The following is a 21,505-nucleotide window of genomic DNA, read 5'->3' as shown; positions in this document are numbered from 1 at the left end:
CTGGGATTGATGAGAGAGAAGCTTTGAAGACCAGGCAGGTGGGAGGCCACACACAAGTTAAAACCAGCTCTTTTCCAGCATGTGCAGTGCCAGAAGGAGAATCAGAAGCTCTCAGAGCAGCTGGCACTGCTGAAGGAGGAGAACAAAGCCCTGTATGAGGAAGGTGTCCGACTCTTGAACCAGAAGGATCTCTATGTCAGGTAAAGCCCAAAAACCTGCCTGGGCCTGCTGTTGGATTTGGCTCTGGTGTGGACTTCCCTGACCAATATTCAGGCTTTTAGCCCTGTCCAGCCTGGCCTTGGACACTGCCAGGGATCCAGGGGCAGCCACAGCTGCTCTGGGCACCTGTGCCAGGGCCTGCCCACCTCACAGGGAAGGATTTTCTTCCAGTGTCCCATCTGACCCTGCCCTCTGGCAGTGGGAAGCCATTTCTCTGTGTCCTGGCACTCCAGCTCCTTGCCTGGATGGTGGCTCTGAGCAAAAATGCCTTTCACAGCCTGGTGGCTGTCCCTGTTTTCCCAGGAAATACAACGAGATGCAGCTCAGGCACAAGGACAGGATTCGCAGGGCCAAGGAGACCTTCATCCATGAGGTGAAGCAGAGGGACAGCAGGATCAAACAGCTGGAAAATGAGCTCAGCGAGTCAAAACTCCAAGTGGAAAAGGTGAGAGGACACATCCAGGGCTTCTCCTGCAAGGGGAGGCTGCAGGGGCATTGCTGCTTCCAAAAGTATTCCCTGGTGGCCAAGAAGGCCAGTGGCATGCTGGCCTGTGTCAGGAAGAGTGTGGCCAGCAGGAGCAGGGAGCTCCTTCTCCCTCTGTGCTTGGCACCTGGAGCTCTGTCCCTGTCCTGGCCTCTCAGTTTGGGAAGGACTTGGAGATGTTTGAGCACATCCAGAGGAGGCCACGAGGCTGGAGAGGGACTGGGAACACAAACCCTGTGAGGAACCACTGAGGGAGCTGGGGGTGCTCAGCCTGGAGAAAAGGAGACTCAGGGTGACCCCATCACTTGTACAGCTCCTGAAAGGTGGCTGTGGCCAGGTGGGGTTGGGCTCTTTCTCAGGCAGCACTGACAGAACCAGAGGACACAGCTTTAAGCTGCACCAAGGGAAATACAGGTTGGATATTAGGAAAAGTTTTTTACAGAAAAAGTGATGAAGTTCTGGAATGGTCTCCCTGGGGAGGTGGTGGAGTCACCATCCCTGGATGTGTTTAAAACAAGACTGGATGTGGCACTGGGTGCCAGGGTTGAGTTGAGGTGTTGGGGCTGGGTTGGACTCGATGATTTTAAGGTCTCTTCCCACCTGGTGATTCTGTGATTCTGTGAAAGTGATCATGGATTCAGGGAATGATGTGAGTTGGAAGGGACATTCAAGCTCATCTCACACCACCCCTGCCATGGGCAAGGACACCTTCCACTGTCCCAGGCTGCTCCAAGCCCTGTCCAGCCTGGCCTTGGGCACTGCCAGGGATCCAGGGGCAGCCACAGCTGCTCTGGGCACCTGTGCCAGGGCCTGCCCACCTCACAGGGAACAATTCCTGCCCAATATCCCATCTAACTCTGCCCCCTGGGAAGCCATCTCCCTTTTCCTGGCACTCCAGGCCCTTGCCCAAAGTCCCTCCTTGCAGGAAGGGACCAGGGGCACCAACCTGCTGTAACAAAAAGCCAAAAGGAAATTCCTGGCTCAGGATTGCCCTTGGGGGAAGCCACATCCTCAAATCCCAGTCTGACACTGGCTGGGCTCCATGTTCCTCTGCCTCAGCAATTCCTGCTGGGAAGTGACCCCAGAGCCTCTTTTTGGGGTATTTTACATCAAACAGGGTATTGCAGAGTCACTGGGACTGGAGAAGACCTTGAAGGTGAGGATCTTCATCAAGTGCAACCATCACTAAGCCATGTCCCCAAGTGCCACATCCACGTTCTTGAGCACTTGCAGGGCTGGTGCCTCCAAGCTTTTGGGAGCTGGTGGTCCCTTGGGAAAGCCCTGAGGTTTGAGAGGACAGAAGAGTCAAGAGTAACTGGTGGTTGTTCTTTCCTCCTCCACCACCCTCAGGGGAAGATGCTGATTGCCCAGATCACTGCTGAGAATGAGAAATTACTTCAGGAGAGGCGACGGCTCCTCCAAAAAATATCAGACCAGGAGGAGTCCACTTGGAGCCTCCGGTCTGGGATTCCCTCCCTGCAGAGCAGGTAAGCCCCTGCTGCTGTCCATCCCCTTTTCCTGCTTTTGTGCCTCTTTCTCTTAAGAATTCCAGAGGGAAGTCTAGCCTGTGCCCCAGCCATTGGTGCACAGCTTTCACAGCTGTAATTAGAGATGTAATTAGTAATTACCCCGTTTTCCCATCCAAGACCTCGCCACTGAGCTGGAGGCTGTGGAGAAGCAACAGCTCTGAGGCTGGAAAAGGAAATTTCCGATTGAAAATGGAACATGGCTGGAAGGAAAATAACTTGTGCTTTGTGCCATGGCCAGAGGGAAGATCCTGGAGGAGGAGAATGCCCGGCTGCAGGACAAGCTCCAGCTCTCCAGCCATGTGGCCTCCTCCCAGCGCCTTGCCAGGAGCAGCCCCACTCCCAACACAGAGGTGAGAGCCCAGGAGGGCTGGGACCAGCAGGGATCACAGGAGCTGATGTCTGAGGGGCTGGGGAAGAGCTGGATCCATCCCTTGAGATGGAAAGGGCTCCCAGAGAGCAGGTGGAGACAGATATGGTGAGGAGAGGCTTTGTGAGGGGCGCTTCCACAGGGACAGGAATCTCACTTGGCACATTTAGAGCTGATCCAAGGCCTCAGTTGCAAACTTGGCTGTTGGAATCCGAGGTATTGATGATTCTGAGATTGTAGAAAGTCTCTGTCTTTCAGCCCCGCTGCCAAAGCAGAAGCCATAATTGGTCTGTGCTGGTTTCAAGGTTGTTTATTCTGTTTATCTCTAACATGTTCTGCTGCCCTGCCGCAGCTCTGTCCTGCAGGGCAGCGTGTGGGGCTCTGCCCTCAGTGGGATGGTACAAACATTAAATACCACAAACTACCTGTGCTGGATTTACAATAACGTGCCAATATCTGTCACCTACGTTGGACAGTGTGTCCCCAGCCTGAACCAACAGAAAAATGCCAACACCACAGTGAAACATGGAGGGCATGAAGAAGGAGAAAAAGGACAAGGCACACCCAATTTCCTCCATCTTGTCCCCTTTGAACCCGTAATCTAGAATCCTAAAATTTTACTTTTGCACCCGTGCCACACTTAATTATTACTTATATCAAACACTCAGAGCTGGTAATTAATCCTGTGGGATTGAAAACTCTTTTCCATGGACAGAGATCACAGCCAGTGTCTCTGGGGGCTCTGTCCAGGGGGGTTCCTGACCCCTGCCAGGGTCCCAGACCTTCCAGGGCAGCCAGAGGGAAGCTCTGGATTCCCACAATTGGCTCTAGGAAAGGAGAACCAGCCCTAGGAGTGAGATTGAGAATATTCCCTCCTCAGGCCAAGCTGAGCAGTAATTCCTCAGCTGGGTGAAAGTTGGCCATGTTAATGAAGAACTTTGGCAGGAGAAATGGAGAAAACCCAGGAAATCAAAGAGTTTTCAAATCAACCAGGCGGATTTAGGATTTTTATGGCACTTTTAATTTGGAGAGATTTTTAATTTCCAGCTAGGCTGGAAATGAGCTGTTGAGGGGGAAAGGGCTGTTTGGGGCTCACCTGGCCTTGGTGAGGCTTGGTTTGGAATTTTGAGTATAAATTTACACCCAAAGGACAACCAAATCCCTGATTGGCACCTCTGTGGGGCTGCAGTTGGTGGAGAGGACTCTCAGTGAAGCTGGGGGAGAGCTTGGAAGGCCAGGAATTGTTGGAATTCAGTGTCTGACCTGTGCCTCCTCCTTTCAAAGTCTCTGTTCCTCCTTCCAGGACTCGAAGATTGTTCCTGGCTCTGAACGCCAACCACAGAGTAAGGTGTTGCCACCTCCTCGTGCCAGGTACCGTGGGGGGCAGGGGGAGCCAGGGAGGAGCCACTTGAGCATTTTGGCTGCTCCACCCTGTGCTTTCACCTCCCAGAGGCCTTTTTTGTTAGTTTTTGGTCAAATTTTAGGGAAAATAGTATTAAAATGGTATGGAAACCTGTCAGCTGATGGGATGGAGAAGTCCAATTTTCAGAATATTTTGGGGAACACTCTGGGATTTAGGAATCTTGCTGCTCAGGGGCTTTGGAGGAGTCATTATACAAGAGGTGGTGAGACTGGGAGTCCTGGTATGGCCAGAGCCGTGTCCCACATCAGTCTGGGATGTGTTCCTCCATTCCAATCCCTGCCAAACCAGTTGAGGGGAAGGCAGAGGAACCCTGCAGCTCTGGGGGTTTGGTCACTGTTGGGGTGAAGGATGGTCCAAGCAGGTTCTGGACTGCCTGGAGGAGGTGCCTTGGTCCAAGAGAAGAGCATCAACATCATTCTGTGCTGCTCAGAGATGTTGGGTAAGGGTTTCTCAGACTCCACAGAATGACAGAAAATGGAAATTTATTTCCAGCTTCCCACCCCGAGATCTCGCCCTGAAGGCCCCGCAGAACACGAAGCCTGAGGGAGAGGCTGAGAGCCAGGATTCCTCCTTCTGCCTGTCCCCCTGGCAGCCTTCAGAGATTGGGTACCTGAACGTGGCCTCCCCCGGGGAGAGCACGGCCCCTGCAGCCTCACCCCTGCAGGAGGAGAGCCGCAGCCTGGGCTCCAACAGCTTCTGAACTGCAATTTTTGCTGCAGCCTGGGCTCTGACAGCTTCTGAACTGCAATTTTTGCTGCAGCCTTCCCTGAGCTGCAGCCTGGGCTCTGACAGCTTCTGAACTCTGCTGCTGCAGCCTGGGCTCTGACAGCTTCTGACCTGCAATTTTGCTGCAGCCTTCCCTGAGCCACAGGACTTGGGCTCCTGGGGCCAGGGACGACAGAGAAAGAGAAGACAGGATGACAGAGAAAGAGAATTGCCAAATGGACTGACCCCCTTATTTCCAACTAAATGATTCTTCACCTTTTTTTTTTTTTTTTTTTTTTTTACCTGTCCACCTGTAAATGTGTGTGTGATCCCAGGTCCACTGCTGGAGGCTGGAATTTGTAGATAAACCCATTACAGGGTTTCTTCAGGGAGGGTGTCTTCCCTCAACCCTGTCCAGTCCAAATCTATAATTTTGATAAATAAAATTTAGAGATGTTCCCTTTTACCCTGTGCCCACAGTCCATGCCCACAGCTGTCATTGCCCTTTTTCCACGCTCTCAGCATTCCCTTTGCTTTGTGCAGAGGTGAACAGGGTATGGGAGAGGGTGGGGATGTGGAGGGAAGGAGGATGGGAGGAAAGAGAAGCTCTGGGGGCAGGATGTGAAGGGCAGAGGGGTCAGAAATGAGACTGAGGGAGATGGAAGAGCAGAGGGAAATGGAATAGGGGCAGAAGAGAGGAGGGATATGAGCATCCAGGGAAGGAGAGGAGATACATTTGGAATTGATGGTCTCATGCTTGGGTGAGAGTGAGAGAGATCAGGCCATGCAAAACAGGGAGTGGAGGGAGTCTGAGGATGCCAGGAGGGAAGCAGCAGGATCAGAGCTGCAGATCAGGCGGGAACAGAGCATGGCTGTGCCTCTCCATGGGCCTCTCTGTGCCTCCTGGCCTCTCCCTGTGTGTTTTAGGCAGCTCTGGACCCCTCAGTGTGCCCCCTCTGCACCCTGGCTGTCCCTTAGGGAGTATCCCAAGCCCTGGTGTCTATTCTGGGGGGTATCCCCACCCCTTGGTTTGTTTTGTGCCATGCCCAGGTGCCCCTGGTCCCTGGCAGTGCCTGTCTGGGCTCCCCACAGCCCTCACGGAGCCTTTTGGGGTGCACAGAACCTCTCCATGGGATTTTCTGTGTCACAGAGCCCTGGGCTGTGCACACCCCAGTGTGTGTGAGCAGTGTCTGGGGGTTCAGTGCATCCTCATCCCTCTGGCTGTGCCCTGGCAATGTAAAACTCCTGGCCCCAGGGAAGGTACCTGTGTGTTCCAGCTGAGCCTGAATTAACCCACTGAACTTTGGATTTTTGGAGCTTCCACCCCTGATGGAACCAGACTGTGACCACCACTTTGACTGTGGACACTGAGATTGCAATAACCAAGTCTTGTCACTGCACCCATGGGTGGTGAGACCTTTCCTCTCCACCCTCTACTCTGATCCTTTCTTTCTTTCTTTCTTTTCCTCATGTATTTTCTAAAGTGTTATTTTTATACTTTTATATTGGTGTATTTCTAAAGGAAATAACTAAAATGGCTACGTAGGTAACTTGCATTGCAACCAAAGTGTTAAAATAAATGTGACATATATATATAAATAGATATGTATGTACGTGTGTGTGTACACAGCAATCATTCAGTGTCCTTTCATCCATTCCAAGGGCTGTATTAACCCAAGAGCCTGGGTTATCCCACCTCAGAGATGCCCTGGAACAGCTCCATCAGTTTTCCCTCACCTCACAGCAGCTCTGTGCCCACACAACAGGATGGGCCATTTTCCACAACCCTCCAGTGCCTCCAGGTCTGTCTGGTGCAAGGGGCCCAAAACAACCACAGTACTTGAAGTGGGACCTCCCCAGTGCTGGAAGCATAAAACAGGGAAGAAAATGCAAAGCTCCAGATGTGACAGGGCCCATGGTGCAGATACAGAACCAGAGGGAAGTCCCCTGGGTTGTGTTGATGTGGTGTTGAGAGGAACATGGAGCAGGGCATGGTCTTGTTCTTCTGTTTGATGCCCAACAACTCCTACCAAGGAATATTCTGAACACTGGGACCACAGAGAGCAGGAGGTTTGACCCCCATCCTACCCACAGCACTTTGCACATGCTCCCTGCCTGAGTCAGAGCCTGAGTGGAATGGCACCATTGTTGCTGCAGCTTTGAAAACTATTTCCAAATATTTTGGATAACTTGGATTCTGGCCAGGATGGAAACTTACTGATGACTGAAGCCCATCACCTCCTGACCCTGCCAACACCAGTGCCTTGGAGGTATCCAGTGCTGCAGGAATGAGGCCCACAGTGTGAGACAAGGGATTTCCATGGGATATGTGCTGATGGGAGTATCTAGGTGTGAGGGTGATGGGTTATCAGGCAGAAGCCAGATAATCCCTGTCCTTGGAATCTGCCAGGGGGAAGAGGGAGTGCTGCTCAGGTGCCACGTTCTGTTCTGCCCGTGCCAAGACCCAGAGCTTTTGTAATCTCTCTTGTTATGGCTCTTGATATCCCTCATTTCCAGATAAATTGGATGCTCCTCCCTCCTCCCCAAAGCATGGACACCCCTTAGTGAAGATTTGTGCCTCCAGATGCATCAGAGAATTCCTGGGAACATTTTTCCTGCACAGCTTTTGTGGCTCCAGTGCATTTATCACTCTCAGTCTAACAAGAGTCTGTAACCTGCTGCTCAATAAACTGCACTGTTGCTGAATTTCTGTTTGTGAAAGTTCCACTGGATGTGACCAGACCTGCCAAGTGGAACTGGCTCCTGTCAGGAATTCAGCCCTGCTGCTTCCAGTCCCTCTGATCCCTCAGGATGAGCTGGGAAATCAGGTTTGTTTTCTGCCAAACCCCAAACTCGTAACACAGCAGTTACCAGTGTGACAGTATCTGTGTAAATCATTCCAAATCCGTTTCCATCCGATTTTCCAGCCACTTCAGCAGTGGCAGTGGAAAGGGCAGTGGCTGGGTGGGGACAGCCCCTCAAAATGAGGAGTGCAGCCTCCTTCCCCTGGGGACAGGGGGGTGTCTGTGTCGGTGTGGGGCTCTGCAGCCCCTTGGTGACACATGTGAGGTCACAATGGGACATTCTGCCTCCATGGAACTGTAACAGCCGCTTCCCTGAGAGACCAGCACAGCCGTGGTGCCTCTCTGTCCCACCAGGCCTCCCATCCTAAGGCCATGGTGGGATGGACAGCAGGAGAGAAAGAAGTCAGGCAGGAGGAGCTGCAGCCATGACCAAGCTTTTCTCCAGCTTCCTGCTCACACTGTCTCCGGATCTTGTGTACTTCAACAAGGATGGTAAAGCCTTGAGCTCCCCCAAAATCCTGGCATCCTCCTGCCCCTGGGGGTGGGAATGTGTTGGTTTCTTTGCCCAGGGAGAGGGTCCCTTTGGAGAAGGGGATCTGACACTTTGCAGGATGATGAACTTCATAACTTCAGCACAGCTCTTTCTCCCGACAGAAATCACTAAAGTTTGGGATTCTGTGTCTGAGTGTTATCACCAAGACCTGCTGCTGAAGAAGGTGAGGATTCTTTCCTCATGGTCCTCCCTCAAGACCATGGGGCTTTCCTGATCCTTCCCCATCCTGTCTGCCCTCAGCCAGCCTAGAGGGCAGAAGTGTCCCAGGCAGACCCTGCATTTTAGTCAGACTCCTGTTGTGAGCACAGGCAGGAGGTCAAGCAATGCTTGAGTAGAAGAATATTTAATTTCCTCTTTGGAGTATTCCCCAGAATGGCTGGGAAGGAGGGACACCCTCCTTTCCAGCCATCCCAGACCTTCCTGCACTCCTTGGGCCTCCCCAGGCTCTGGGAGTTTTCCCCACATGTCTTGCACCCTGCAGATCCTGGAGAGGAGGGAGTGAGGAACCATTTGGAGTGAAAGGCTCTTCTCCAAAGCTTTTGTGGGGACTCCATCTCAGGCCTTGGAGCTGCAGGGATGGAAAGGCCACAGATCACCCTTTGCCTTCCCTCCTGTTTGCCCTCTGATTGCCTGCTTTTGCTTCCAGAGAGTTGGGCTGATGGGCCTGGGAACCCTCCACATCATGAAAAGACCCATCTGGCACGGAGAAGGGGAAGGTTTCATGGCGGACAGTCTGGAGTTTAATCTGAACAAGCCATTTCTGATGGGGGAGAAGCTCCTCCATGGGAAAAGCCCCGTGTCTGGTAAGATGAGCCCTTCAGCCCTGTGCTCCCTTCGGACATGGATGGGTCCCTCCAGGGCTCTCTGGGTGCCCACGGAGTGCTGGCTGCTCCTGGAGGTGCTTCTGAGAATCTCCTGGCACTGAAGGGACTGATGGTCCCCACCACCTTGGGAAGGCAGGAACCAGCATTCCAGCTGGCACCTGCAGCACCTGAGAGGTCCTGTGGAGCTGGAGCGTGGTGGCTGAGCTGGCAGTGCAGGGACTGGGGCTCATGGCACAGAAGCAGGACATTTGCTGCTGGGTGAAGAGTCACTGTGGTGGGAGGGGTTGGGGGGCTCTCAAGGGGCCACAGAAGGGCTGAGTGAGTGACTTTGTGTTGGGTGGTTTCTCCACAGGGCTCTCCAAAGCGGACGAGTTGGTCTGTGCTGAGGTGGCCTTGCGCCTGCACAAGTCCAAAGCCACCATCATTACGTGCGTCAAGGCCACGCTGAAGATCTGTGAGTGGGCCTTGTCCAGTGGCCAGAACTTGGACTTTGTGTTCAAGGACATCGGCGTCCTGGTCTGCCGGGGAAAACGCGTGGCCATGAGGTTCTTTGAAGGCTTGGTCCGAGAGGTGGCTCAGTCACAGAGCGTGGCAGACAGTTTGCTCCAGGTGAGTCTGGCACGTATTTCACGTGCCCTCAAACTCCTGGGGACACAGCCGTGCCCTTGGGTGGCTTTCCATGGTCCTGAAGCTGAGCCTGCCATGCTGCTCCCAGGGAATTAGCCCTGGGCTTTGGCTCCTTGGAGAAGCTGCTGGCCTTGTTGTCCCAAAACGCTGAGGTGGTGGGGATGGATATTCATGGATTTGGGACAGTGCAGGGGCACAGGGTGGTGGAGAGAGAGCTGGGGCTGGGAGTTGAGGGGAGGCAGCTGGGGCTAGGAGAGGAAGAGGGGGTTTGTGCCTTGTGAACAGCAGGTAAATTCCCTGTGGACCCTGCCATGTCTGTCCCTGTTGCAGTCACCAAATCTGAAGCCGTTATTCGTCACCCACACGGAAAAGGACATTTCCCAGTTTCCTCCTGGAGGTGTCTTTGTGCTGCCGCAGTGAGTGCAATTGTTTCTGTGCATGGCGGGGTGATACTCAGCAACACCTTTTGGTCCTGGCTCCTCCCACGTGGGAGGAATCCTTGGATGTATTTCATTTTGGAGGTGGAATTGAAATGGTGCAAGGGCCATGGCCATTCTGGCTTCTTTGGGGAGCGTCTTCAGGTGGATGCCCTGGGAAGAGGGACTGCTTTACCTTCCCACCTCAGTGGGAAAGACCACTGGAGGCACGGCTGGGGACCATGGAGCAGACAGCTTCACCAGCTCCTTCCTTGTCTTTTGAGAAGGACTGGGAACCAACAGGCCCCAGAGCCTGGGATGTTCTCAGTCACTGCGGGTTTGTTTTTTCTGGAAAGCACCTCTGGGATCCCAGACCTGCCTGAGAGGAGCCCTGTGGAGGGAGACTCTTCTGCCCGTGCTCCAGTGTTATGTTTCCTTTGGAAAAGTGGTAACCTGGGAACAGCTTCTTCCCAGAGGCTGCCATGGACTCCACTGCCCTTATTCAGACTTGTCACCACCTTCTTTGCAGCTTTGTGCAGGCAGATGGGAAGTCCCAGCCACATCCTATAAGTGTTTACCTACAAGGCACTGGCACAACATGCGAAACCAACACCGAGCACCAAACAACTCCGGGTACGTTCCCTCCTAGGAACTGACATCCTCCATGCCAAAGGGAATTCTTGTCCCAGCAGGTCCCTCTTTTTCTGAATGGGGACCCAAGGAAGCAGTGGGACAGCCCTCAGGGAAGGAGACTGGGCTGGGACAGGGAGGCTGGGACATCCCTCATGTCCAAAGCATTCTGGAGATGCAGTTGAGAGGAGCTTCCTCTTTTTCTTCTTCAGGAAACCTTCCCAGCCAACGCCTCCTTCTTCGTCCACGCCTTTCTCCAAGTCGGATACGTGATGTGAAAGTGACGGGAAGAGAAAAGAAAAAGGCTGATGGTGGAGTGCAGAGAGAGAGGTGAGAGTCTGACTTTAGGTAATTCCATGCTCCTGGACAGGTGTGAGGAGCTGTCACCTTTGACCATGCTGCCTGCACTTATGGAGAGCAGATATGGGCACATGCCCTAGGCCTTGGCCCTTCCCATGGCATGGGAAGTGGGCAGCAATGTTTTGGAGAGGCCTGGAAAAACACCAGAGAGGATGTTCTCACTGTTTCTCTCAGAGAAAACGCTTGTTGGCATCTTTGCAGTTTGCTGCCTCCAATTGAGAACTCTGTGAAGAAGGGCAGAGCCGCCGAGGAGATGGAAGCAGCCAAAGCTGGGCTGGCAGCTCCCACCAGGCAGGGAAAACGTGTCAAGGTGTGTTACATGGATGTAGGATCGTGTCCTGCAGCACTGCAAGGGAGGCTGTTGGAAGGATCTCTTTGGATCTGCCCATGCTGGGATGTCTTTTGGGTCCTCCATTCAGTCCTGGGAACAACTTCATCATTCTGCGCTGTGTTGCCAGGAATCTTTCACTGAACTGATCCTCTGTGGTGTCCTGACTTCTTCAGGAAGCAGAGGGTCACTGCCAAGAACTCTAGGGGACAGAGGAGGGATCCAAACTGTCCCTTGGGTCATGGGCTGCAGGATGGGACTCTTATTGTTGCCAAAATGTCTGAGCTGCCTTCCCTTTGCTTCATGTAACAGCTTCCATCCCTGGCAGAGAAGGGGGGTCTGGAGAAGGCTGCTGCATTCTCTCCTGGAGCATTTGAAAGGCTAAGGAAGGAGAGGGTGGCTGCTGTGGCAGGAGTGGCTGCTGCTTTATCCCCAGAAGGGACAAAGGAGAAGAAGACACTGTCCCCTCAGAGAAGACCACAGCCAAGGTACGAGTGCTTGTTAGGAACAGGGGGGTTGAGCAGGTAGGAGGGACTCCTTTAGGATCAAGGAAGTGGAGCCCTGAGCTCTGGGCTGGGTAGGGTCCCTTGGACAGCCCCTGACAAGGGCATGCCCCGGGGTAGCCCCTGCTCCTGGTGTCCCATGTGCTGAAGGGGGTGGTGGGGCCACAGGGAACGTGGAGCAGCAGGAGCTGGGCCAGGCAGGATTCCTGCCAGGCTGTGAGAGGAGAACCTGTCCCTGCCTTGCAGGACCCCACGAGCAAAGCAGGTCCTGCTAAACCTGCAGCCATACAGAATTGCCCGGGAGCAGTGCATGAAGGCCTTGCAGATGAACCAGTTACGGAAATGGTCCAACGACGATCCCCTCAGTAAGTATCTCCAAGCAAAGATGCATTTTCCTGTGGCAGCACACTCCTCCCTGCCTGGCTGCAGCCCTGTCTGTGCTCCTGGCTGGGTGTGGGGGGTGCTGGAGCTGTCCCTGATCCAGATCTGCCTTCCAGCCCTAGGTGACAGCCTCAGGCAGGACGAGGCAGGAGGGAGACAAGGTGGGTTCCTTGGGCTGGCAAAGCTGGGTCTGCAGGGCAGGGGTGTCTGGAGGCTACAGAACCTCCAGGAGCAGACCTGGTGAGCAGAAGGTCTCTGACCTCCTGACTGTACCTCCTGAATCCTGAACAGCTTCTGGATCTAACCTGAGCTTGGTGAAGAAGCTGGAGGTCCACGAAGAGACAGCAACAGAACTGGGACATGGGGACAACCACATGGCACCATGGAAAAAGGAATAAAGACCTAGAAACCCATCAGCTTGGTGTGTAAATTGCTGCTCCAGACCAGGGATTGAGTCCCTGGTTGGGACAACAGTGTTTGGCGATCCAGATGGGGCTGGTGGACGTGGACGACTCAGAGTCCCAGGATGGGTGAGGTTGGAAGGGACCCCAGTGGCTCATCTGGTCCCACCTTCCTGCTCTAGCAGGGCCATCCCAGAGCACATGGCAGAGGATTGTGTCTGGATGGGTCTGAAATATCCGCACTGGGGGGCACTCCACCCCTCTCTGGACCACTGTTCTGGGCTCGATCGCTGCACAGCAAAGGAGTTCTGCCACGTCTTCAGATGGAGTTTCCTGGGCACCAGTTCCTGCCCGTTCCCCTTGTCCATGGCTGGGCCTCCTGCAGCAGAGCCTGGGCCCTGCTCTGAGCCCTCCCTGCAGACAGGGACAAACAGGGGTGAGGCTCTCTCTCATCTGTGCCTCCTCTTGAGGCTGAGCAGCCCCAGGTCCCTCAGCCTTTCCTTGGCAGGGAGATGCAGGCCCTTCATCATCTCTGCAGCCTCCACTGGCCCTGCTCCAGGAGCTCCATGTCTCTCCTGTCCTGAGGAGTCCAGAAGTGGACACAGCACTCCAGATATGCCTCCCAGGAGTGATCTGAGTGGCAGGAGCACTCCCTGACCTGCTGGCAATGCTGTTCCTGATGTCCCCTGGATCCCATTAGCCTCCTTGGCCCCTAAGGACACTCTGCTGGCTCAGGACCAGCTCACTGTCTCCTGGACCCTCAGGTCCTTCTCTGCAGAGCTCCTCCAGCAGGTCACCCTCACCCTCAGCCTGTGCTGGTGCCTGGGGTTGTTCCTCCACAGAGGCAGAACCTGCATTTCCCCTGTTGAGCTTTAGAAGGTTCTCTGCCCATCTCCCCAACCTGCTCAGGTCCCCCTGAGGGCTGCACAACCCTCAGGGTTGTTTGGGCTGGGCCTAAGGAGGGACAAACAGGACCAGGTCACCAGTCCAAGGTGTTCACTCTATGAAAGGTGATTTTAGCAGGAGGGGATCATGACAACCAACTCACAGCCACCGACTCCAAAGATGGACAAGACTGGTGGACTAATTAGTGTGAGAAGGGAGAAAGTCAATTAACCAATAGAAGACAGAATATTAATTAGAGAACTCTATAACATGCAGCCAATGAATGTTGAGGCCTTTGTTTGCTAAAATGGACCAAAGAGCACTGGTCCAAGGCAGGGCCCTGGGTACACCACACCTCACTGGACACAGAACCCCTGACTACAGCTCTGTCTGCATCTGTTGGTTCGGTGTTCTTGTGACACCTCTCCAAAATTGCCTCTTTGGGTTCTCTCCAAGGCTGGGTTTGATAATTTTGTTTATTTTCAATCTTACCAATTCTCTCGTTCCCTCAATGCCTCTTTATTCCGTTGTTTAGTTTCCACCAAGCTGTACTCAGGACTTAACAGGTTGAAGATAAACCAAGTTTTGGAGAAGAAAATTATTGTAAAAATTCCCAAGCATGTGGGAAATGAAATGTTCTCAGAGGAGGTTTTTGCTCTGCCCTTTGCTGTTCCACCCTTGACCCACATTAAAATAATTAAGGGCAGAGGCCTCAGCTGCTGTGGGGTTGAAAATGCTGTTGGCTGCTGGCCAGGGCAGCAGAAAGCAGAGAAATCATTACAGGAGAGGAAACAGGCTTGTTTTCTTGGAATAAAGATTGTTCCAGGGCTTCAAATTGTGTGTATGAGGCTGGTGGAGAAGAGAGAAGCAAAGTCTGTCAGCTCACACTCTGCATTGTCAGCTCAGCTTCAATTCTACAGCAATTTTTGGGTTGTACTGAATCAAAAAAGTCCCATTCCCTTCCTCCAAGGCCCCTGACTGGGGACATGGCTGCTTTGGATTCTGGAATTTTACTCCAAGCAGAAAGATGATTTTCACTGTAACTTGAACAATAATTCTGGTTACAGCAAGAACTGAAACCTTAGGGGCATAAAACACTGCTGAGATTTGAGGAAGGTGCTTAGTGGGTGACTGTTGCCCTCTTCTGCTCTGCTGGGATCAGGAACATTGTTCTCCTGGTGCCTGTGTTAATCCAAAGCCACAAAATTCCAGAAATCATTTACAGATTTGAGGACCTGAGCTTGATGTCAGAACTGAGCTGAGGCACGTTGATCCTTCGTCTGTGTGACATCTGTGTGTGTTTCCATGTAAGCAAGGAAGTCACTGAGAAATGGATTTGATTCCTGGCAGCCTTTGCCCTTAATGACACCCCCCATTCCTTTTAATTAGGGGCTGCAAAGAGCAGAGATGACATTTTAGAGCTGGGCATGTGCAGGTGCAGCTTAAAATTCTCTGCCTTGGTCCTTAGCTTCTCCAAACCCTGACAGGAGTTGGATCACAAGGGACAGGACCAGGGGAAATGGCCTCAAGTTGTGCCAATCGAGCTTTAGGTTGGATGTTGGGAAAATCTCTTTGTGGAAAGGTTGGTCAGGCACTGAAAGGGGCTGCCCAGGCCAGTGGTGAAGTCACTACCCCTGGAAATGTTAAAAAAATGTGTGGATGTGGCATTTGGGGATGAGGTGAGTGGTGAACAGCTTACCTGCAGATCCTGGGTTGATGGTTGGACTCAATGATCTTGTCTGACTTTAACAATTCCATGATTATGTGGTTACACTCCTAGTTCCTGGGACTCCCAAAATAGGCAACAGGCTGGTGTGGTTTTTTTTTTTCCTATCTTCTTCCAAACTCCTTTTTTTCCTTCCAGTTCTGCAGAAAGTGGCCAGAATTATGGGGACTTTCAGATGTTGCCTGAGCTCCATCCCCACCATTTATTTATTGCAGTTTGGAACATATTGCCTGCCTGTGTCACAGCCAGCACCTCAAAGTCGGAGCAACTCATAAATCCCAGGATCTTCCTGGGTGTGACTGACCAGCTGCACTACTGAGCAGATAACAGAGTCCCCTCAGGGTTTATGATATGCCAATAGAAAGTCTGGATTAATGGATTACCAGCATAATGCTCTATGAAGTCTTTATAAAGCTCTGACTGCTGGGCAGTCTGAGACCTCAGGAGAAGAGGGAAAGTCTGAGAGACACAAAAAAGGCCAAAGGCAGAGGAAATAAAATCTGTCCAGTTCAGGAGAGAATTGGCTTTGCAGGCACTATGAAAAGCTTTCTTTCCTGGACAGTCCTGGCAGTCCTTGTCCTGGTGCACATCTCCCAGGCAGTCTATGTTCAGGTAAGTTTTTCCTCTTTCTTTTGTTGATATTACAAATTCAACAAAGTGCTGATATTTTTTTAAACTTCTGGTTGCAACAGGAATCTTGAACTAAATAAATAGACCTGAATTTTTGCTTTGCTCCGCCTTGATTTCCACCTGTATTTCCCTGCACTCTGGGTTTTCCTTCTGTAAAACACTTCAGCTATCACTAAATGCTGCTGCTGTTTATTTACTTTCTCCAGCCATGTCTCTGCTCAGTCCTTAGGTATTGAAGTGTTTTATGCCTGTAATTTTCTCCTAGACCTAAAGCCACATGTGGTGAAGGTGCTGACTTTAGAGAGTGATGCAAACAAGATGTGACAAAGGAAAAATTGCCTGGTTCTAGGCAGGAAGTTCTTTGTGAAAATTATCTGTGAGTTATGGGATGGAGCCTGTGAAAAAAAGGGAAAAGAAGAGCTTAGCTGGATCCAATTAAATATTAATAGGCAGAGAAGTGATTAAAGGAGCCTCTGTGAAATTTTCCAAGCACACAGCACCTATTGCTGATAGTCCATGCAATGTGGAAGGGGTTAAGAAGGTACTTCAGGCTCTGGTCTGTTATTGGGAAAGCTTTGGATCTTTCTGCACTTCTCCTGAGAGACAGTGTGGGGATTTCAGTCTGATTGAATGTAAACAACTTCCTCTGGGGACCAGGAAAACAAATACTTATTAAACAATTATTGACTCTATCTATGTGTGTGCAGCACTTTCCAGGGCTAAGGTGTCCTGGACTATCCTCTTTTTTGTCCTTTGGATGACAGAGATATCCATAGGTAGCAGGTTTAAACTATTCTTTTCTCTCAAACCATTCTTCAACATTTTCATTCTCCAGAGGAGCAAACAGCTTCCTACCCAGTGAAAAACATCCCTGTTTTTATTAATATAAAAATATTAATAAATGAAAATGGCTGCTTCTAGTTTGCATAAAAAAAGTAGAAAGTGCATCTCTGGAGTTTGGGCTGGAATTCTTCTCTCATTAATCATTAAATCTATGTTTTCCCCTCTGTACTTGCAGTGAACTCTGAGTGTGTTGCACTCCTTTCACCTGAAGTCTTTGAGGTCTGAGTGATTCTTTGATTCCTCACTGCACAAAGTTGGCTTGCACTCTTCTTCCCTGAAATTGTTCCCGAGACTTCCCTTCCTTGTCCCACAGAATGTCAAATTTAGCTCTCTCTAATACATCTTTCTTACTCGAGGTGGTGGGGTTTTGTCTCTATTTTGCTGTTCCTTTGGGGTTTTTTTTTGTCCCCAGGACCTGCAGATCTCAGGGTTTCTTCCCAGTTCCTGATTTCTCTGAAATTGTGCCTGTGGAAATCCACCTTTTTTTAGATCTATGAGTTTTGCTTCTCAGTTGTGTGACCAAGAGCTGAATCTGGAGCTGCCTTTATAGGAAAAGTGAATTTTTCATAGGCAGCCAAGGCTGATCACAGAATGAGAAAGTTGTTTAGGTGAGAAAAGCCCTTTAAGACTATTAAATCCATCTGTTCCTCCAGCACAGAGAGATCCACCATTTCCCCTGGTGCCACATCCACATATTTTTGGAACCCTTCCAGGGATAGTGACTCCACCACTCCCAGGGGCAGCTGATGTCAGTGCCTGATTAACTTTTATAGATAATTAAGGTCAGAAAAGATCTCCAAGATAATTGACTTCCATTGATAAATTAACCTGAGTAAGATCATAAACTGATTGCAAGAGAAAATATTTTGACGTAGTAAATGTGTATCCAAAGCCTACCTGATTGGGTTTTTTAAACCTTTAACACCAAAATAATGTGATACTGTAAAAAACCCTCCAAAACCTCAGCCAGAATCAAATCCCCTCCCCACTTGTCTCACTCCATTCCCCATTGAACTCATGGGGATGTGAAACAAATGTTAATATTTGGTCTACTGCTGTATCAGAGTCACTTCATTTTATTTCTTTGGATGAGGAGCTGTTGCTTGATCCCAGAGTCCCAGGATGGTTTGGGTTGGAAGGGACATTAAAATTTATCTCATTCCAAACTGTGCCATGGGGTTGGAACCTCCCACATCCCCTTGCTGACTACATGTTGGCCATGAAACCATGTTAAAACAGCAGATATAAATCTGTTTGAAAATGCTTATTTGTTTTCTAGGCCAAACTCTGATTATCTGCAGATGGGTACAGACTTTGTGCACTTGGTAAAACAGCTGCAACACCTGCAATTTAAATTTATGACCTCAAAAAGGGGAAATCTCTTGAAATTGAGGGAATGACCCTTAACCAATGAACAGGGAGAAGCAACTAAAACATAGAGGAATATTTCTCAGAGTACTGTCCCAGCTTCCTTAATTTTCTGGTGTGAACTTTAAGTCAGAAGTGTTATATTTATGCTTCCAAAAACTTGTTTTTCATGGATTGTGTGAGCTAGTTTTAAATGGGCAGAGGGTGGGATTGATGGGCATCGGTGCAGGGCCAGGAGCTGGAGTCAATGATCCCTGTGGGTCCCTTCAACTCAAGAGATTCTGTGATTCTAAATTAATGGAAACTTTCCACAATGTCTTGAGGTGAAGGGTTTAAGCCCTCAGCAATGTGTGGTGTGAAAGAAGAGCTGCTTTTATGTGGTCACACCCTGCCAGGTCACAGCCAACACTTGACACTCCCACTGCTGTGTTAGGAGAAACAGTGAAACAAATAAATTCCCATTTATCCCCATTCAAGTGATGATTTTGTATGTCTCTACCACATATCCCTGGAAGTGCTGGATGGAGCTTGCAGCAGCCTGGTCTAGTGGAAGGTGTCCCTGCCCATGGCAGGGGTGGAATGAGAAGAGCTTTAAGTCTCTTCCAACCCAACCCATTCCAGGATTCTGTGATATTTCCCAGTTCTCACTTTTTGGGCTAAAGATTCCCAGCTTTGATCTTCCTATCCCAGATTTTATGGGTCTGTCTCATGGGGATGAGCCAGGACAGAACTGTCCCTCTGCCCACTGCCTTTATTCAACACAGGTTTTATCTTGGCTTTCTTTCAGCACCATCTTTTCCCTCCGCTATATTTTTTGGGAGAGCTTTTGCTTGGAATGGAATGGATTTGCAAAAGGCCTGACTTCCTGACTCTTCTTTTTTCTGGTTCTTCACAGGATGGAGACTTGAGATTCCCCCTGGAGTCCGTGAAGAAGCTGAAGGAGCTCATGGATGGCAACAGACACATCAACCCTCGCATGATGGTTCCCATGGCCAGCTACTCCCCCTGCCAGGAGAAACGCCTCCCTGAGGAATTCCGGCCTGTGTGCAAGAGGGAAGATGCGCTCATGATTTTTAGGAGGCTGAGTATGTCGTTCATATTTCGTAGTTTTCATTTTTACCACAATTTTCAACCTTAAACATTCCAATAGCAGGAGGCAAAGCCACGGAGTTACTTCTGTGTCACTTCTAGGGCAGCTGGGAGGGTTTGTGCTGCCTTTGTGCTGCCCCTTCTCCTGCAGAGGCTGGGCTCCATGAACCACCTGAGGAAAACTCCTGCAGTGCTGAGCTGAGCACATCCCACTGCTGTGGCCAGGAAAAAGTTCATCCAAAGTAGAATAATGGAATCACTGAATAGTTTGGCTGGGGGGATATTAAAGCTCATCCCATTCCACCCCTGCCATGGGTAGGGACACCTTCCACTATCACAGGCTGCTCCAAGCCCCATCCAGCCTGGCCTTGGACACCTCCAGGGATCCAGGAGCAGCCACAGCTGCTCTGGGCACCCTGTGCCACGGCCTGCCCACCTCACAGGGAGGATTTTCCCCCAATATCTCATCTAAATCTACCCTTCTCTAAGCCATTCCTCCTTGTCCAAAGTCCCTCTGCCATGGGCTGCTGCTGCTGCAGTGTTTGCTTTTTAAAATTATTATATTGCAGTTATCTACTGTCCAGTACAAGGGACACTTCAGGATAAAATGCTGCCATATCCTGTTGTCCTCTTGCTTCCACATGTTCCCATGTGGAAGGGATTCAGGTCTGATTTCATTCCTTCAGTCAGATTTTAGCATGAGCTAATTTTACTTAGAGCAGCTCTACCTCCAAGGGTCTTTCAAATGACAAAGCAGGAACACAAATGAGTCTCCAAATGCTTTGACAGATGCTTTGACAGGCAGTTCTGCCCTGCTGGCACCTGACTGAATCCCTCCTTTCCCCTGGACAGGCCTGGCTGCTGAGGATGACCTCTGTGAGATCTGTGCCAACGCTGCCTGCGCCGGCTGCTTCTGAGAAGGTGGAAAAACCCACAAAAGAGATGTCCAGCTGGGAAGTTTGTGCATTCCTGTGGCAAGATCATGTACTTTCAACAATCAATACTCCTGGGCTTCATCTCCCACCCCAGCCAAGCTGGAGCTGCCTGCTGGTGAGGACATCCCTGCAGTCCTGCAGCACCTGGATCAGGTGCCACCAGCAGAGCAGATCTGCCAGCAGGGAGGCTGGGACTCCTCTGAGAGGTTCCAGTGCTGCAGGAGCTGGGTGACACTGGAATGGAAATGCCCTGGGTTTCATTTCCCACTATTTTGCCTGGATTTGAACACGCTGTGTGAAACTCAGCATCCCCTGCAGCCTTTTCAATGCCTAATATCTAATATTTAATGTCCAATAAGGAGTATCTAATCATTCATATCTGCCTGTGGTTTGGCCTCCCCTGCACAGAACAGCACTGGGTTATTCCCTTTCCCAGTCCCTCCTTCCCTTTCCCTTCCACCTGTCTGCAGGTGACACCTCTGAGTTTGTAGCAGAACTGCAACAAGTAACTCGACCTGAATTCCTGGTGTTTAGGAACACTCTGACAGTCAGAAATCAGCCTGTTCCTTGTACTGATTGTTGTTGATTTAGGGAATGGGTGTAGAGCAGCACAGGAACGCTTCTTCACTGGCTGGAATATCAAAGTTCTTTAAACTCTCTTTGAGAGAAAGGAATTCCAAAGTGCAGTGCTAGAATCACACTGAAATGAAAGCATTGTTTGTAGTTTTATTTATTGGTGGCAAGATTGGGAAGAAATTATCTGTCCATGTTTATATGCTGTACAGGCAATAAAAAACTGTAATAATTTGGATTTTTGTTGTTTGTTTATTTTGTTTTGTTTGTTATTGCTGGGTTTGGGGGTGGATTTTGTTTGAAGATACTCTTCTTGCCTCCTTGCTTTTTCCCCATATAAGGCATTTCATGTCTGAATGAAAGATAGCATTTTAAAATATCCTGAACTTAATGAAATAATCCCCGAATGAAAGATATCTTTTAAAGATATCCTGATCTTAAAACCAGACCCTCAGGTCTGTCATGGTAATGCAAGTCCATATCAGAGATTTTACATTTTCCCCTCCTATTTGTAACTGTTTAACTATTTTTTTCCCCATTTTTATATATGGAGCCTTCAACTTAGCAAGTTCCACCAAGACTCTCAGTGCACCAAATCTGTATTCCTAGCCCTGCAATCTGGAGCCTAAATCCACAACTGAAAATTAGGAAATTATAAAATTATCATGAGGTGCATAAATTCCTACTTCATTTGACAGGAAGACTGTGAGGGTGTGGAAGAGGATTCCTTACATCCACTATTTTGACTGCCTCAGGACAAAATGCATCCAGAGCAAATTCCAAAGAGAGAGTCCCTCACTAAGGCTCTTCCTGCTGCCTTGGAGTCGGGAAATGGGATTTCCTGACTTAAGCACTGCAGGGGCTTCTTTTAAACCTGAAGTTATTTCTCCAAATAGAGGAGG

General features: G+C 50.3%; 3 protein-coding genes across 12 annotated transcripts in view; all 3 read left to right on the top strand.

Annotated features, from left to right (window-relative positions):
• The window catches only part of CCDC30 (coiled-coil domain containing 30), a 35,575-nt gene extending 29,249 nt beyond the window's left edge, over positions 1 to 6,326 (top strand). For all 9 annotated transcript variants that reach the window (XM_072917318.1, XM_032752098.3, XM_041720390.2 and 6 more), the window contains 6 exons: positions 79 to 200; positions 523 to 664; positions 2,054 to 2,190; positions 2,471 to 2,582; positions 3,903 to 3,970; positions 4,515 to 6,326. In XM_072917318.1, coding sequence (XP_072773419.1) covers positions 79 to 200; positions 523 to 664; positions 2,054 to 2,190; positions 2,471 to 2,582; positions 3,903 to 3,970; positions 4,515 to 4,722 — 789 coding nt within the window. In that variant the 3' untranslated portion in view covers positions 4,723 to 6,326. The remainder of the gene's footprint in view (positions 1 to 78; positions 201 to 522; positions 665 to 2,053; positions 2,191 to 2,470; positions 2,583 to 3,902; positions 3,971 to 4,514) is intronic.
• Positions 6,327 to 7,631: 1,305 nt separating this feature from the next.
• Positions 7,632 to 12,566, top strand: LOC105758748 (uncharacterized). Of its 2 annotated transcripts, XM_030289240.4 has the most exons (12): positions 7,633 to 8,023; positions 8,186 to 8,247; positions 8,731 to 8,887; positions 9,261 to 9,517; positions 9,866 to 9,951; positions 10,481 to 10,584; positions 10,794 to 10,911; positions 11,143 to 11,251; positions 11,582 to 11,757; positions 12,019 to 12,137; positions 12,270 to 12,314; positions 12,445 to 12,566. In XM_030289240.4, the coding sequence occupies exons 1-12, from the start codon at positions 7,912 to 7,914 to the stop codon at positions 12,549 to 12,551; spliced, it is 1,452 nt and encodes a 483-aa protein (XP_030145100.4). In that variant the 5' UTR covers positions 7,633 to 7,911; the 3' UTR covers positions 12,552 to 12,566. The 2 variants fall into 2 exon arrangements, with proteins under 2 accessions (XP_072773421.1, XP_030145100.4); XM_072917320.1 differs by lacking the exon at positions 12,270 to 12,314 and having other exon boundaries at positions 7,632 to 8,023.
• A 3,030-nt stretch (positions 12,567 to 15,596) lies between these two features.
• On the top strand, positions 15,597 to 20,841 carry LOC100228336 (guanylin). The gene is made up of 3 exons (XM_002189797.6): positions 15,597 to 15,777; positions 18,902 to 19,091; positions 19,948 to 20,841. The coding sequence occupies exons 1-3, from the start codon at positions 15,703 to 15,705 to the stop codon at positions 20,010 to 20,012; spliced, it is 330 nt and encodes a 109-aa protein (XP_002189833.5). The 5' UTR covers positions 15,597 to 15,702; the 3' UTR covers positions 20,013 to 20,841.
• The last annotated feature ends 664 nt before the right edge of the window (positions 20,842 to 21,505 follow it).

This window comes from Taeniopygia guttata, chromosome 21 (assembly GCF_048771995.1).
Source record: "Taeniopygia guttata chromosome 21, bTaeGut7.mat, whole genome shotgun sequence".
Taxonomy (NCBI): domain Eukaryota; kingdom Metazoa; phylum Chordata; class Aves; order Passeriformes; family Estrildidae; genus Taeniopygia; species Taeniopygia guttata.
Note: the sequence above shows the minus strand (reverse complement) of the source record. Positions and strands in the feature narration are given on the sequence as shown.

Coding starts and splice junctions, on each gene's coding strand:
- LOC100228336 (XM_002189797.6), top strand. CDS start 15,703: ATGAAAAGCTTTCTTTCCTGGACAGTCCTGGCAGTCCTTGTCCTGGTG. Junction 15,778..18,901: donor CCCAGGCAGTCTATGTTCAG/GTAAGTTTTTCC, acceptor GGTTCTTCACAG/GATGGAGACTTGAGATTCCC. Junction 19,092..19,947: donor CATGATTTTTAGGAGGCTGA/GTATGTCGTTCA, acceptor TCCCCTGGACAG/GCCTGGCTGCTGAGGATGAC.
- LOC105758748 (XM_030289240.4), top strand. CDS start 7,912: ATGGACAGCAGGAGAGAAAGAAGTCAGGCAGGAGGAGCTGCAGCCATG. Junction 10,585..10,793: donor CGAGCACCAAACAACTCCGG/GTACGTTCCCTC, acceptor TTTCTTCTTCAG/GAAACCTTCCCAGCCAACGC. Junction 10,912..11,142: donor GGTGGAGTGCAGAGAGAGAG/GTGAGAGTCTGA, acceptor GCATCTTTGCAG/TTTGCTGCCTCCAATTGAGA.